Source organism: Schistocerca serialis, chromosome 6, assembly GCF_023864345.2.
Source record: "Schistocerca serialis cubense isolate TAMUIC-IGC-003099 chromosome 6, iqSchSeri2.2, whole genome shotgun sequence".
In the NCBI taxonomy this organism is placed as follows: domain Eukaryota; kingdom Metazoa; phylum Arthropoda; class Insecta; order Orthoptera; family Acrididae; genus Schistocerca; species Schistocerca serialis.
In genome coordinates this window covers 695,817,677-695,832,981 of record NC_064643.1, presented here as the reverse complement: position 1 = coordinate 695,832,981, position 15,305 = coordinate 695,817,677, and the positions used below count along the sequence as shown (strand labels likewise).

Sequence of the window (15,305 nt, the reverse complement as noted above, 5' to 3'; positions counted from 1 at the left end):
ACTGAAATATTAGACAGAAACAAACAAAGTAATTTAACTAAAAGGTCAAAATAATTTTTCTCACTCATCATTCTAAATTAAGTTGCAAGCACTTTAAATAAACGATTGTCTTTGAGTCTAAAGCACATCTTCTCGAAAAATGAACATTCCTCTCTTCTCTACTGATGTGGAAAGTATTCTTGAAATTTGCAATTTTTGTATTGTGTCTTCATCGGCGACATTAGCAAACACAAATATGTTTTTACTGTTCTCGTGTCGGCGCAAGAATTTCACACTTACTTCCATAGCACCAACATTTGTGGACACTCCAACATACTGCCTTGTTTGCTCCCTGTTTCCACGTTTATGTTTGTACTCTGCAACAAGAAAAGCCTCTTCTTTCAGCAGTAAAACTTTATTGGATGATGTGTCGTTTTCTCTTTCACTACTGCTAGAAGCACTGTCACTTGTTTCAGCACTGTTTTCGTTTCCTTGAAAATCTCGGCCAGTGATTGATTTTCCAGGTTGAACGTCTAGTTTGCGGCGAGCTACCGACCTTATTTGGAGGATAACGAATTTCATTGAGCATTTCTTCGAAAGTGGAAGACCATGCGTCTGTGTTGCTTTACTGGCTCTCCTCATCAAGTGGTTGGAGGAGGTGTATGTTATTGAGGGGAAGGAGAATGAATGAAATATTGTTCCGCCCACACTCTTCAATAACACGTAAAGACATGTGACTGGATAAGTTGTCTCCAAACAAGACTGTTGGCCCATTTTGCCTCTTCAAATAGGGCAAAGCGATTGTAAAGAACCAGTCTTCAAATATTGGCAAGTCAAACCATCCACTTTTGTTCCTATTGAAACAGGTTCCTTTTGGTCCACCTTTTTGCCATGTGTCCCACAAATGCTCTGATTTGTAAAGAACGTACAGAGGAAGCAGTTTACCATCAGCACTAGTTGCCATCATTATTGAGACACTAGATTTTGATGAGTCCATCACTTTTTCAGCATGCTTACTCCCTCATTTCGTGATTATCTGCTGCTTGCCTGGATCATCTGAAATGTTGGTTTCATCATAGTTGATCATGTTGCTAGGAGGGAGATTTTCCAGCTTTGCCTTGATATTGGAGAAAAACATCTTAACAGTCTCTTTGTTCACTTCTGCACAAGCTCGTTTAATATTTTCGCTCAAGCGAACGTAAAGATCGTGTGACTATCGTTTGAGGAATAAATGCACCCATGCTTCTCCTGGCAAATTATTACGAAATTTCTTCTCTTTTCAGTCAGATTTATCAAGGTAGCTTTCAACTTAATACCTAATATCCAATTTGGTGAAGGGAAATCCCCAATGTGCAGCCCTCAAGATACCCTGCCTCAACATTTCTTCATCTTCTTTATTTAGCACTGGATGTCCTCCCATTTCTTTCAGATGTGCTCCCTGCACTTTATTTTGTAGGGTTGATTTAGGTATACCATACAAATCACACACTTTTCTGTACGATAATTTACCACTCTGAATATCACGAACAGCTTTGTCTAAAAGTTACAGGTCATAATTACACCATAGTGTAGCACCTCTCCTGCTCTTATACATTCTTGACATTATCCGAAATCACCCCACACAGTATACAGTTTTACAAAAACCGTCGTTATTTGATAACCTTGCACGAGAAACTCGACAAACTTGTACAGAACTTGTCTCAATGCTGTTAGCTACTGAGCGCATTGACAATTACAGTTACAGTAACTTCCCACTCGGTGCAACAATAGAACGTTTCCACTTTACGATAATCCATGGATTTTTAACGCTGAGACTGTTCGTCAATTATTCACCTAGGGAAGCGACTGACAACAAAATAAAAGTTGTTGATAGCGATAAATGCAATCTTGCGCTTAAAATAACTAACATTAAAATAAGTAACTCTCTGTTTCTGTGCAGTGGCAAAGAGCAAATAAGCCATACTGTCCGAATTCGCCCCAGTGTCTAAAATCACCCCGTTTGACGGTACTGATCTTTTTGACTACTGACATAATTTTCCAAAATTTTTGAGAAGGTGTTGTATAGACTCACAAAATTTTACAAGCATTATATTACACAAAACAGCAGAAGTTCATATTTTCTGTGACCTGTCTAAGCCATTTGACTGTGTGAATCACAATATTCTCATGGGTAAACTGATTTTTTATGGAATTCATGGTACAGCCAAACAATGGATGTCACATCTAACCAAAAGAATGTAGAAAGTTGTACTTAGTAAGTTGATCAATATAATCTGGGAATGCAATTCTGACCAGGGGGAGAAATCATGTATGGGGTTCCCTAAGACTCAATCTTAGATCCACTATTGATTGCTCCTTATGCATGTAAATGATCTTCCTGATATGCAGCGAACAGAATTAGTTCTTTTTGCAGATGACACTGATATTGGAATTAATCCAAACACACGTACAGCAACTGAAGAAATAGTGAACTATGTTCTTAAAACTGCCTTCACTGGTTTTCTGTGAATGGCCTCACTGGATTTTAAAAAGACGTAACATATACAGTTCTGCTCATCTACAGGTACTTCACAAATTATGAGTGTAAATCATTGTGAGGAAGCAGGAAACAGGGCGGAAACTTCAAAAAATTTTGGGTGTCCATATTGATGAGAATTTAAACTGGAAAAAGCATGTCTTGGAACTCCAAAAACAACTTACTTCAGCCACATTTTCACTTAGAAGCGTTGCAAATCATGGGGAGAGACAAATCAGTAAGTTGACATATTTTTCATATTTTCATTCAACAATGTAATGTGAAATAATGTTCAGGGTTATCTCATCTTTAAGAAAGGAAGTCTCCTTTGCTCAAAAACATGCTGTAAGAATAATAAGTGGTGCTCACCCATGATCACCTTGTAGACATCTGTTTAAGAAGTTGTAATTCAAATTAATGATATGAATATAATAGAGGGAAACATTCCACGTGGGAAAAATATATCTAAAAACAAAGAAGATGTGACTTACCAAACGAAAGTGCTGGCAGGTTGATAGACACACAAACAAACACAAACATACACACAAAATTCAAGCTTTTGCAACCAACGGTTGCTTCATCAGGAAAGAGGAAGGAGAGGGAAAGACGAAAGGATGTGGGTTTTAAGGGAGAGGGTAAGGAGTCATTCCAATCCCGGGAGTGGAAAGACTTACCTTAGGGTGAAATAAGGACAGGTATACACTCGCATACACACACATATCCAACCGCACATACACAGACAAGGTAAGTCTTTCCGCTCCCGGGACTGGAATGACTCCTTACCCTCTCCCTTAAAACCCACATCCTTTCGTCACACACACACACACACACACACACACACACACACACACACACACATACACAGCAAGTAAGCTTTCGGCCAAAAGACATTCTTCTGATTTAGACAACATACAAACACACACATTCATGCAAACGTAACTCAAGAACATGTGATCACTGTCTGTGGCTTCCGAGGCGAGACTGGCCAGTTTGGTCTCGGCAGCCGAGGACCGTGATCACGTGTTTTTGAGTTGCGTTTTTGTGTGTGTGTGTGTGTGTGTGTGTGTGTGTGTGTGTGTGTGTGTGTGTTTTATTGAATTCAGAAGGCCATTTGGCAAAAAAACTTACTTGTTTTGCCATGTTTTCTTCTATGACTCAACATCTCCACTATATGGTGAGTAGTAGTGTTTGCTTTTCATAATATTGTCAGTTTTGTTTTTGAGATGCTGAATCATGGTAGGGTACAACAAAAAGACTGTTGGAAAGTTAACTTTTTGCCAACAAGGCCTTTGTCAAAAATAGCATACACATGCTCATGCAAACACAACTCACATACACATGAGCACAGTCTCTGGCAACTGGAGCCAGACTCAAGAGAGCGGACAATTTTCAGACAGAAATTAAGAAAACATTAAACATATTTCCAACAGTGCTTTTGTTGTGCATTTCTATGACTCAGCATCTCCGCTATATGATGAGTATCAACTATCCATTTCATTATATTTAAATACTATAGGTGTAGTTTCCTCTTGCTTTCTGCTGTTCGCAGTACCAACATAACAAGACCTTGTTGGCTTATCTTATAAGGCCAAATCAATCAACCAGGCTGTTTCCCCTGCAACTACTGAAAAGGTTGCCCCCTCCCCCCCTCCCCTCTCTCCTAGATAGAGTGGCCTCTCCATAGATAGCTCTCTGGTGAGGTTGCACCCCCTATGGTATTGCAAGTAGTGTCAATGAGGAACACAAGTCACCTTACTTCAGTGAGGTCCATTATTAGTGGAGGATCAAAAAATTCTAGTATTGACCAGGGGGACTGAACCCCAAACACTTCTATCAGAGTCTGCCTCATAACTATTGAGCCACTAAGCCAAATGCAATATGCTGGTCAGTGTATGTTGACACATGTTATTTTGTTGTTTTCAATAGTAGTAAGCCAAAAAAACCATATGGAATTCTTGCTCAACAATGTCGTGATGACATCCTTCAAAAGAAGCAGATGACAATGAGCTCAGCCATGTCCTCCATTAGTTACAAAACTTTATCAGTTTCCATCATATTCGGGTTCACTGAGTGACAAAGCATCAAAACTCACCGTGTATATGACTATATTGTTTCTCCCTGGTGTTGGACTCTGTCCTTCAGTTGTTTTTCGATTATCCTGAATAGATGTTTTATTGTTTTCTTAATTTCAGGCTGAACTTTGTGTGCTCTCTTGAACTCTTTCTCATTGTTGAACTCTTTCTTATTGTTCTCAAACCACTGCTGGGCTATTCTGTCTAAGTAAAGCCAGTGAGATCGTCAGTTTGATTGGATTTCTGTTTTCGGCTGCTGGCACATCTCTGATATGAAGTGCATTGCTGCACTGAGGTGAAGTCTTTTGACTGACTGTTACAAACAATGTGCATGCTACAAGAGTAACACTTTGTGGTGTGGGCAGTCATGGTGACTGTGACTTGGTCTGCATTTTTATTCAGTTTGGTAGCTGCTGCTTCTGTTACTAACAGAATTTACATCCACATGCAGTATTGAGGAAGTGTGACTGTTTGATGCCACACACTGTAGTGAGACATAAATTTGCAATTTTGTTTTAACTAAAATTGGAGAGGGAGTACTATGTTTGTAATTTAAAATAGAAACAAGATTGCGCTGGTAGGTCAGTGCAGAGCTGCATCAGTCTCAGTAGAAAAGCAGTTTTATAATAACACGCTGTGTAAAAAACATTTGATGAAGGGCATCCTGTGTGTGAAGTGCAACTTCTGGTTACATGAGAGGTGTGCAAACATAAGCCTGAAGTTCGTAAACGACAATATTTGTTGGACCTATGGTGATTGTGTGCGTGACGAACATGAAGATCTTCTCAACATGGTACACACAAAAAACGAAATTATCAAGTTATTAAATAGTGATATTGAAACCCTCAAGAAAGAAACAACGTTCTTGAAACAAGAAAACAAAAAACTCTTAAGTGGAAAAAGTTTGTGTCTAGTGAAAACAGTGAAACGGTGGTGGAAAATAGCCACAAAAACAGTCGTATTAATATTGTTAAACATGATTTGCAAACCAAAAAAAGAGTTCTTTATGATGAAACAAACATAATATCAAACTCAGAATATGTTGAAACTACAAATAAATTTACGTGGACTACAGTAAAGCCCAAAAACAGAACACAAAACCATCAAGAAAGTGAAAAACAAAAACAGAGCACGAGAAACGGTGCACCAATTACATCGAATAAGTTTTCAGCACTAGACTCAGCCAGTGAAACAGTGAATAGTGTAAACAAAAGTAAATATAACAAATCCTCTGATAAAGGCCGAAACAAAAAAAGTCTAATGCCTGTAAGCACAAAAAAAGTTATTACAGCCACGGAAAAAGCCTTTCAGCTCCCCTTCATGAAGCTATACACGATGACTATCCTGTATTCACAAAAGTTAAACCTGGAGCTACATTAAGTGCTGTAGTTGAGAATTTATCAGAAATAAACAGTCTAAAAAAAGATGAGCAAGTTGTAATCATTGACGATACCATTGGTTTTTACAAAAATGAGAGCAAGTCAGCACTCGCAGTTTACAGGAAGTTATTGCCTAATAAACCTACCAGTGCGACATGATCTCCCGCAGTGGTCGTGTATTAATACAGAAATTGAGTGATGTAATTTAGAAGTGCAGAAACTATGTAAAAAACTAAATCATGTGCACTTGCTAGACATAAGCAAACTGAAACGTCAAAACATACCAGTCACGGACTTCACTTAAACAGAAATGGAAAGCTCAAGTTAGTGAACAAGATAACGGAACATTGTAAGGAGCTGCATAAAACCATGGACCCAATCATCTTAGATTATAATCAACAAGTTTTTTTAGGCTCAGTTTCAAGCAACATGATTTTGCTGAACTAGACCCCTTGGGTTGGAAAGAACTCTGTTCACATGCCGCAGCAACCGACATGGAAGTGAGTAAATTGTCATTACAGTGCAGTGTTAAAGACTTGTGTAATAATTCAACTGATTCAGAATACCATGTCACAAAGTGTTGTAAAATATCAGTGCACTTTAGGATAATGCATCTAAGAATAAACTCAGTTTTCTGCAAGTATTTGTGGATGAGAATTCACCACACCTGTTAGTAATTACAGAACATGGACTAAAAGACAATGAAATTAGATGGTTATATGTTAGCAGGTAGTTACTGCAGACAACAACAGAAAGAGGGTGGGGTGGCAATATTTGTAAATGAACATCATTCATTTAAGAAAATCGCATTTGTTGAACAATACTGCAAAGAAGGAACCATTGAAAAGGCTGGTGTTGGGGTCCACATAAACACTCATTCAAGCAGGTTTGCTAAACATAAAGTTATTGGTATGTACCACCCACCAAATACAGATGTGCTGTGCTATCTTGATAGACTTAACAGGGCAATTAGACAAACAGGCCCCGCTAGCCTTAGTGTAATTGGAGACTTAAATATTGATGCAATCTCCTGTAGTATAACCTATTTGAAAATAACAGGTATATTAAACTCATGTAATCTCACAAGTATAATGAACTCTGACACTAGAGTACCGTATTTACTCGAATCTAAGCCACACTCGAATCTAAGCCGCACCTGAAAAATGAGACTCGAAATCAAGGAAAAAAATTTTCCCGAATCTACACTGCACCTGAAAGTTGAGACTCGAAATTCAAGGGGAGAGAAAAGTTTTAGACCTCACCTCCAAAACGAAACGAAGTTGGTCCATTGTAACATGAGACACAATTTAGGTGGAATGGATGAAGATACAGCTACAGTAGTTTGGTTCGAGTCGTAAGCTTAGCAGTTAAGCTTTACCAGGTAGGCATTGCTATGCGTCAGGCACTCTGTCCGTATATTTATACGGGCACCCTTCCTTTTTCATGTGCTTCGTCTGGTTTGAATCGATTGCTTATTTTGCTTCAATTTGATACGTGCCGTTCTCTTCCTTATAGGTGTTTGCGTCACTCTAAGCTGAAAATGCATTATTGTACTGTGTCATGCATTGTTTGTCGCATTCCGATAATGAGTGTTTACGACCTGTCGCCGCTCGTGGCATGGCTTGCTTTTATGTGCGCTACTGCCGCTTACAATAAAAAAAAGAGAGGAATTGTCTCATTAGCGAAATAATGGCAAGAGACTGCTATTTAATAGACTGCGTATGATAGAAGATGTTCTGAACGAGAGTTTAGAGAAAATTTTCCTCCATTTGAAAATGTTTGCAGATGCCTCTTTAGTGCATTACCTTCTGCACAGAAATTAGAGTCATCTTAGATTTAAAAATCTAGTCAGTTGCCGTGCTTAATTTCTGACTGTATCACTATTCAGCATAAGAATAATATGAATATAAACATGACACGATATGTATATTCTTCCGCGTTTGCGGTTGTCTCACTCTAGTTTCGTAGTTTATTAGGCAGACAGGATTTAAGTGAGATAGCAGCAAACACGAAAGAATACATGGCATAATGTTTACATTTGTATTATTCTTATGGTGAAGAGAATACTACACGTGGTTTGATGCAGCTCTCCACGCTTTTCTATCCTGTGCAATGCAGAGTAGCAACTCGTATAAAAAAAGAATGAAAATAATTTAGAAGCTAAACGCTGAAATTTAAAACAAAATTTTATTAGGTTTGTAATAAACCTTATACGAAATGTTTAAAATATCAGTCATGATTCTGAATCACTATCACTCCATTCTTTGTTGCTCATTTCTTCATACAAAGCATCATCCTCCGTTCCATATAGTGCATTGGGTATTGAACAATTTTTAAATGCTTGTTGCACAGTCTGATTTGGAACACACTTCCATGCATCATAAATCCATTGGCACACTTGCGCGTTTTACACGTCCTGTTAGTGTCAGTTGTCTGTCGCTTTTCGAAAGCCCATTTGTGTACATGTGTTTAAGCTTGTAGAGAGGATATAAAATGTAGACTGGCAATGGCAAGGAAAGCGTTTCTGAAGAAGAGAAATTTGTTAACATCGAGTATAGATTTAAGTGTCAGGAAGTTGTTTCTGAAAGTATTCGTATGGAATGTAGCCATGTATGGAAGTGAAACATGGACGATAAATAGTTTGTGGCACAACTTGACTAGAAGAAGGGATCGGTTGGTAGGACATGTTCTGAGGCATCAAGGGATCACCAATTTAGTACTGGAGGGTAAAAATCGTAGAGGGAGACCAAGAAATGAATACACTAAGCAGATTCAGAAGGATGTAGGCTGCAGTAGGTACTGGGAGATGAAGAAGCTTGCACAGGATAGAGTAGCATGGAGAGCTGCATCAAACTAGTCTCATGACTGAAGACCACAACAACAAGAACGACAACATTGTTGGTATTTTTGTTTAAAGAAATTTATTATTGTTGCTACAAATATTTGAAAGGCTGTTACATTCGAAGACGAACAATATGGAATTTCTATTTACTTCTTTGGATAATATATGAAAATGCAGTAGTCGAAACTCGGTGCAGAGAAAAAAGCTCGTCTTCTACCTTTTTTTTAAAAATTTATTTACTGACGCAGAGGTTTTGGCGCCAATATTTATTTTCGTGCCTGCAAAGCATGCCTGTGGAGCACTACATATATTTGACGGAATAAGTTAGTTGTGGCGGCACCTACCAACATTTTTCAGAACTTCTGATTACTTTACACTCGATTCTAAGCTGCAGGCAGTTTCCAAATGAAGTATGTAATTTATTCAATAAGCATTTTATCTCTCCTTTTGACCAATCAGCTCCTACTATAGATCTACAGGCTGGCACACCAAATGAGGTCACGGATGGTATAGAGCTCGAATTTATGGAGGTAAATCAACAGGAAATATTTAACACAATGCTTTTGACTCAGTAAACCATGAGCTTTTCTTAAAAAAAAAAAAAAAAATAAATAAATAAAACTGCGGGCGTACAATATCAGTGATGCATCAATGAAACTTCTGTTCACCTATTTGATGAATCAGAAACAGTGTACCAAACTTACACATCAAATTGACAGTAAGATCTTAACCTTTAAATCCACGAGTGAAACAGTGACACAGGGAGTCCCTCAAGGCTCAATTATTGGACCTTTCCTCTTTTTGGCGCATATTAATGACGTTGTACACCCCATTAACTCGTACATTGTAAATTATGCTAATGGTTCCTCATTTTTATTTCATGGTAAAGACTGTGAGGAACTGAAATTCTCAGCAAGTAATGGAATACTAGAATTAAATTCATATTTTCCTGCACAAGGATTAAAGGTCAATGCAAATAAATCCCAGATGCTAATATTTACAACTGGCAGCTCACATCGCTCATGTGTAAACGAGGTATGTGACCAGTGGCAGAGGAAGCAAACGAGTGTAAATTTCTAGGGGTCTGTCTGGACTCAAACCTCCGGTGGATTAGCCACGTTAATGTTGTATGTAAAGAAATCAGCAATGGGCTGTATCTTCTTACCCAACTGTCCAAAATGGTGCCCACCCACAAGCTTAAAACTGTGTATTATAGGACAATCTATCCCTATCTCAGCTACAGTGTAGAAATATGAGGTTGTGCTGCAGACATTCACCTTAACAGAGTACTATTGCTGCAAAAAGAGGGTTAAGGATTATACATGGACTAGGCTATAAAGACTCTTGCCATGATGTTTTCAGACAACACAAGTACTTCACCATATACTCCTTGTATCTTTATAAATTGATTACTTGTTTTGTCTCACAGAAAACTGAAGTAACTAAATGTAGTGATATACATGACCACAACACCAGGCCCAAAGAGAATTACTACTGACAAAGAACAAGATTAAAAATGACGGACCAGCCACTCGTGCTGGCGAAACGTCAGAAAAATCATTAGATGAACGTCGGCTGAAGAACCCGAGACAGAAGCCAATAGGCAGTTTGTCAACAAGTGGCCACGAAAGCCTTAACAATGTTGTAGAGAAATATCTGTCATGCCATGTACATTGCAGACAGAGGTCCATATGCAAGTCTAGGTCCAAGCATGGTTGACATCAATAAGCAAACATTGAAATAGTAATGCTTTATGAATGGTTATGCTCAGTGGATCCAACAGTACTACTGCTTTTAATTCCTATAATGGGCCTGTGGGTCTGTCCTTAATATGCCATTACCATGAAACCTTTCCTTGTTCATATTATTGGTGGATCTGAAGAGCATGCACATAACACCTTTGGTCCCTGAGTCTGAGTGCATTTGATATTATTGGACTGGATGATTATGAAAATCAATACAGATAGAGTGTGTGTGTGTGTGTGTGTGTGTGTGTGTGTGTGTGTGTGTGTGTGTGTGTGTGTGTGTGTGTGTAGAGGGGGGGGGGGGGAGGTGTGAACACTTAAGAATGACACACAGACTGCCATGCTTCTCCATACGAAATTGAGTAGATGGTAAATGCATTGTACAAAATGACATATCCCACACAGAGCAAATCTTATGAATAAAAATATTCAACAGGGAACATTTCATTGTGTGTTATTTTGTCAAAAAAATCGATATGGTGGGACTTGGGATGTGTGAAAATACAGGTTAATTCTTACAGTAAAATAAAAACAGCAAACAGCCCCGGTTCATTATTCTATTTATTAGGAAGAAATAGCACCATTGCCTGTTTAGAACTAACGAGTTCATCCTCAGACGCATTTAAAATTACATTATGCTGTAAAAATTAGATATACAGCATAAAAAAATTACAAATGTGAGCCTGTCAACCTGAAACCATAATGGCACTATTTGTTCTAATAAATAGAATTATCGGCAATGTATGGTTGCTGTTTTTAGCTTATTGTAAGAACTAACCTGTAAATTTGCTAGCTCAGTCTCCTGAACTGAATTCTACATAGCATGCATGGCACACTCTTGAGAATTGTGTTACCACTTGCAGTCCTCACTCTACCTGTGCTTTGCTGGCAGCAATTCTACAAAGAGAGAGGTATTAAATTGCCATAGAGCTTCTGGACCGCATTATTAACAGCCTTACACACTATTGTATTGCTACATAAGTAATCATACCGTGTTACTTAACGTGGACCTGCTGATATATCCAGTTTCATATCTTTCAACATTGTTCAAAATTTAAACAAAATTGCTTGTCTCGAAGAGTGTTTTTCTCTGTTTATGCCAATTTGTGCATTATATTCTTTGGCTAAGTATGTTTGTGACTCTTCCATGATTTATGAGAACCAGTGTTCATAAGGAACCTGGACAGATATGTAATAGAAATTTCATCATGTGGAGTTAATATGTTCTTTATTTATGTCTACCATCTAAATATGAAGAGTCCTTCATCCATTGTGTGTGATTTAAAATAATGAATACTTCTTCTGTTGATGCTTGTTAATGAGACTTATTGAGTGTACACAACAGCACAAAACTGCCAGTGACATGCTGCTTGTTTTATACTACCAAAGTTGCTGCCTTCTGCATTGTGTCCCTGACCAATAAAGTGAAAGGTCAAGAAATCCAGAGCTAAGAACATCACTGAATTATATGATATGTGGTTGAGACCCCTCACTTTAATCCAAATCAGAGAACCCAGATATATTTTATATTCAGTACTGCAAATAGTAATCTTTTCCATTGCCCTGTTAACATCAACATTCTTCACACTGTCGGAAAGCCTTAGATTGAAAATGACATGTTTAAACTGTTAATTAAATAGGCTAAGTTCTTGCTTCTCAGTTGTCTTCCAAATGGGCAATGATTTACCAGTAATGCCTTACCTATCTGTTTGGAAATATACTTGGGCATTTGCATATTTCCAGGGAGCCCATGGATTTATCAGTCAGCATCAGTGGGCTTCTGAAGTCAAAGCATTTATAAACTTGGAAGCAGCAGGTTCAGGAGGAAAGGAAATTTTATTCCAGGCTGGACCAAAGAATCCTTGGCTTCTAAAGGTAAGAGTACACTTTCTAACCACACCCTTAACCCTCAGATTTTGTTCTACCTTTTGTATTTTTTGTTATTGCAGTGGTTGATGCTTGGATGGTTATTAGGAAACTACAGTTTTATTGATGTCTTCTTGAGTGTTTGTGGGACATTGAGGGTGGCTTCTTACTTCTATGATGTTAATGAAGGCAAGAACTGTGCTATCTTAATAGTATTATCTGTTACTCTCATTAATTTACACTACTGTCAATCTAAGAAGGTAGCTCTTATTTGATTATTTGGATAGTTATTTCTCTTAATGTTTTTAACCCTATGTGATAGACTTGATTAAATTTCTCTGTTATTAAATTGAAGCTAATATACAAGTACAGACTAAATTCTCTTATTGTAAAATAATTATCACACCTCAGCATCTGTTCAAAAATGTGTCACCTTATGTGATAGACTTTAAAAGTGAGAGGTTAATATTTCCCCAGACCCTGTGTCAGCCACTGAGACATAATGAATAATTGCAGGCTGTGCTATGCAAATCACCAGTTCAGTTCCCATCTTTTGCAAGTATTTATCATTTAAATTTGTAGTTTTTGGAAGTTCTGGGATTACTTATTCATGATATAATGTAATTTGCTAGAACATTCCAAGTTTGTACGTATAGGAGCACTTTCTCCAGAGACAGGAAGTTCAGTTGCACATGTACTTTTGTGTGTGCTCAACAAACACTCTTTCAGTGTGAAGTATTAGTTTTGTTGAAGAGTCTGTTCTTACAACTGATACTTTATTTCGGATTCTACATGACGCAGTTTTGTGGGGAGGCTAGGTATCTCTGACATCAATGCTACTGTTGCTGCAATAAGGCTATGCATACATTGTAGCCTTCACAAACAGAAATCCAAGTACAAATAATGCATTCTGCATATGGCTTGCATTTTCAGTGAATAGTGGATACAAAACCATGCAACTTGTGTTCAAAGAAAGACTGAACTTTTGAAATAGCATGTTGACTAGCAGAGGTGGCGCACTGCAGTTACTGTGCACGCCTAGTGGCAAGTCTGCACAACAAACTGCTGTTAGCCTTGTTTCGCTGTGACTATTGGTTGTTGCTACAACTGCTGAAGTGAGCACATGCACAAAGTCTTTGTCAGATTAGTGACAAAGCATCAATGAAAGAGTTTGAAGGACAGCATGTGTGTGTGAAATTTTCCTACAAACTTGCTGCAACTTTTACAGAGATATTTTGACTGGTTTGCAAACATATGGTGGGCACAGTATTAGTTGCACACAGAGATATGAGTGTTTTAAGCATTTTGTACAAGGCAGAATGCTGGTCATTGAGGATCACAGGCCTATACGATCTTCCACATCAACAGATGATGACCATGTTGAGAAAGATTGTGCTGTGATTCTTTGAAATTGTTGTTTAACTGTTCAAGAAGCTGGTGGATAAGTGGGCATCAGCGTAGGATCATGCCATCAAATTGTGAGTGAAAAATGTGTGATGTATCATGTCAGTGCAAAATTAATGCTGTGTTTGTTGGCTGGCAATTAGAAACAGACCCATGTTGAAATCAGCCAGGAACTGCTTGCCACTGCAAATGACAGTGAAAACATCTTTGAGAACATCATAACATGAGAAATGGGTCTGTGACTATGATGTTGAAATGAAGATGCAGCCATTGCAGTGAGAGGGCAAAGGGCTTCCTCATCCAAAAAAAGCACATATGTTTTTTGACTACAAAGGCACTGTCCATCAGCAATTTGTACCACCTAGTCAGACGGTAAACAAGGAAGTCAACCAGGGAATTTTAGCACATTTGAGGAATATGTGCACAGGAAGAGGGTTGAACCAGACTCACAACTATCTGCTGGCCCATGCACCACTCTTTGTCCATACTATCTGCCTAACCATCCTACTCCCATTGTGACTGTCTACCCTATTCTCTGGACACAGATCCAGCAGATTTTCCTGTTTGGCAAAAATAAAATCACATTGAAAGCACATCATTTCCAAACCCTAGAGGAGATTCAGGGCAGTGTGATGAGACCTACGTACCATCTCACAAAGTGCAATCTGAGAGGCTTCCAAAGATGGAAAAAGCGTTGGGAATGGTGTATTGCCAGTGGAGGGGACTACTTTGAGGAGGGACGGCGCTTAAATTGTAGCATGATGACCATATTTCTTTTATTTTTTATGTACTTTTTACAAACCTTATACATAAATAAGATGCATATCAGGCATCCGGCATAGTTTTTGGGAGGCACTGGTCAGGATTCGATGAAGTGACTGAAAGGAGTTAACTGTGTTGCTTAAATACAATTGTTAGGGTGAAATGGTGTATCTTTTCAATCTGTTCTTAGATTTGGACAGATAGCCCAGCAGTGGTTTGAGAACAAAGAAAAAGAGTTCAAGAGACAGGACAAATTTCAGACAGAAATTTAGACAACATTGAAACATAAGGTGATAATCAGCAGCAGGTCAGCATAGACAAAAAACAACTAAAGAACAGAGCCTAACACCAGGAATTCTAGTGCTTTGTCATACAATGAACCGAAATATGATGAAAATTGACAGAGTTTCACAACTTATGAAGGATGTGACTGAGCTCATCTTCAAATGCTTCTTTTGAAGCCTTTCCAGCATTAGAAAATTGTAGCGAAATGCAGGAAGATCTGCAGCGGATAGGCACTTGGTGCAGGGAGTGGCATCTGACCCTTAACATAGACAAATGTAATGTATTGCGAATACATAGAAAGAAGGACCCTTTATTGTATGATTATATGATAGCGGAACAAACACTGGTAGCAGTTACTTCTGTAAAATATCTGGGAGTATGCGTGCGGAATGATTTGAAGTGGAATGATCATATAAAACTAATGGTTGGTAAGGCGGGTACCAGGTTGAGATTCAT

General features: G+C 38.3%; 1 protein-coding gene across 3 annotated transcripts in view; it reads left to right on the top strand.

The window, feature by feature from the left end:
- LOC126483791 (endoplasmic reticulum metallopeptidase 1-like) overlaps window positions 1-15,305 on the top strand; it is a 237,637-nt gene that overhangs the window by 60,031 nt on the left and 162,301 nt on the right. For all 3 annotated transcript variants that reach the window (XM_050106960.1, XM_050106958.1, XM_050106959.1), the window contains one exon: window positions 12,276-12,407. In XM_050106960.1, the coding sequence (XP_049962917.1) occupies window positions 12,276-12,407 (132 nt within the window). The remainder of the gene's footprint in view (window positions 1-12,275; window positions 12,408-15,305) is intronic.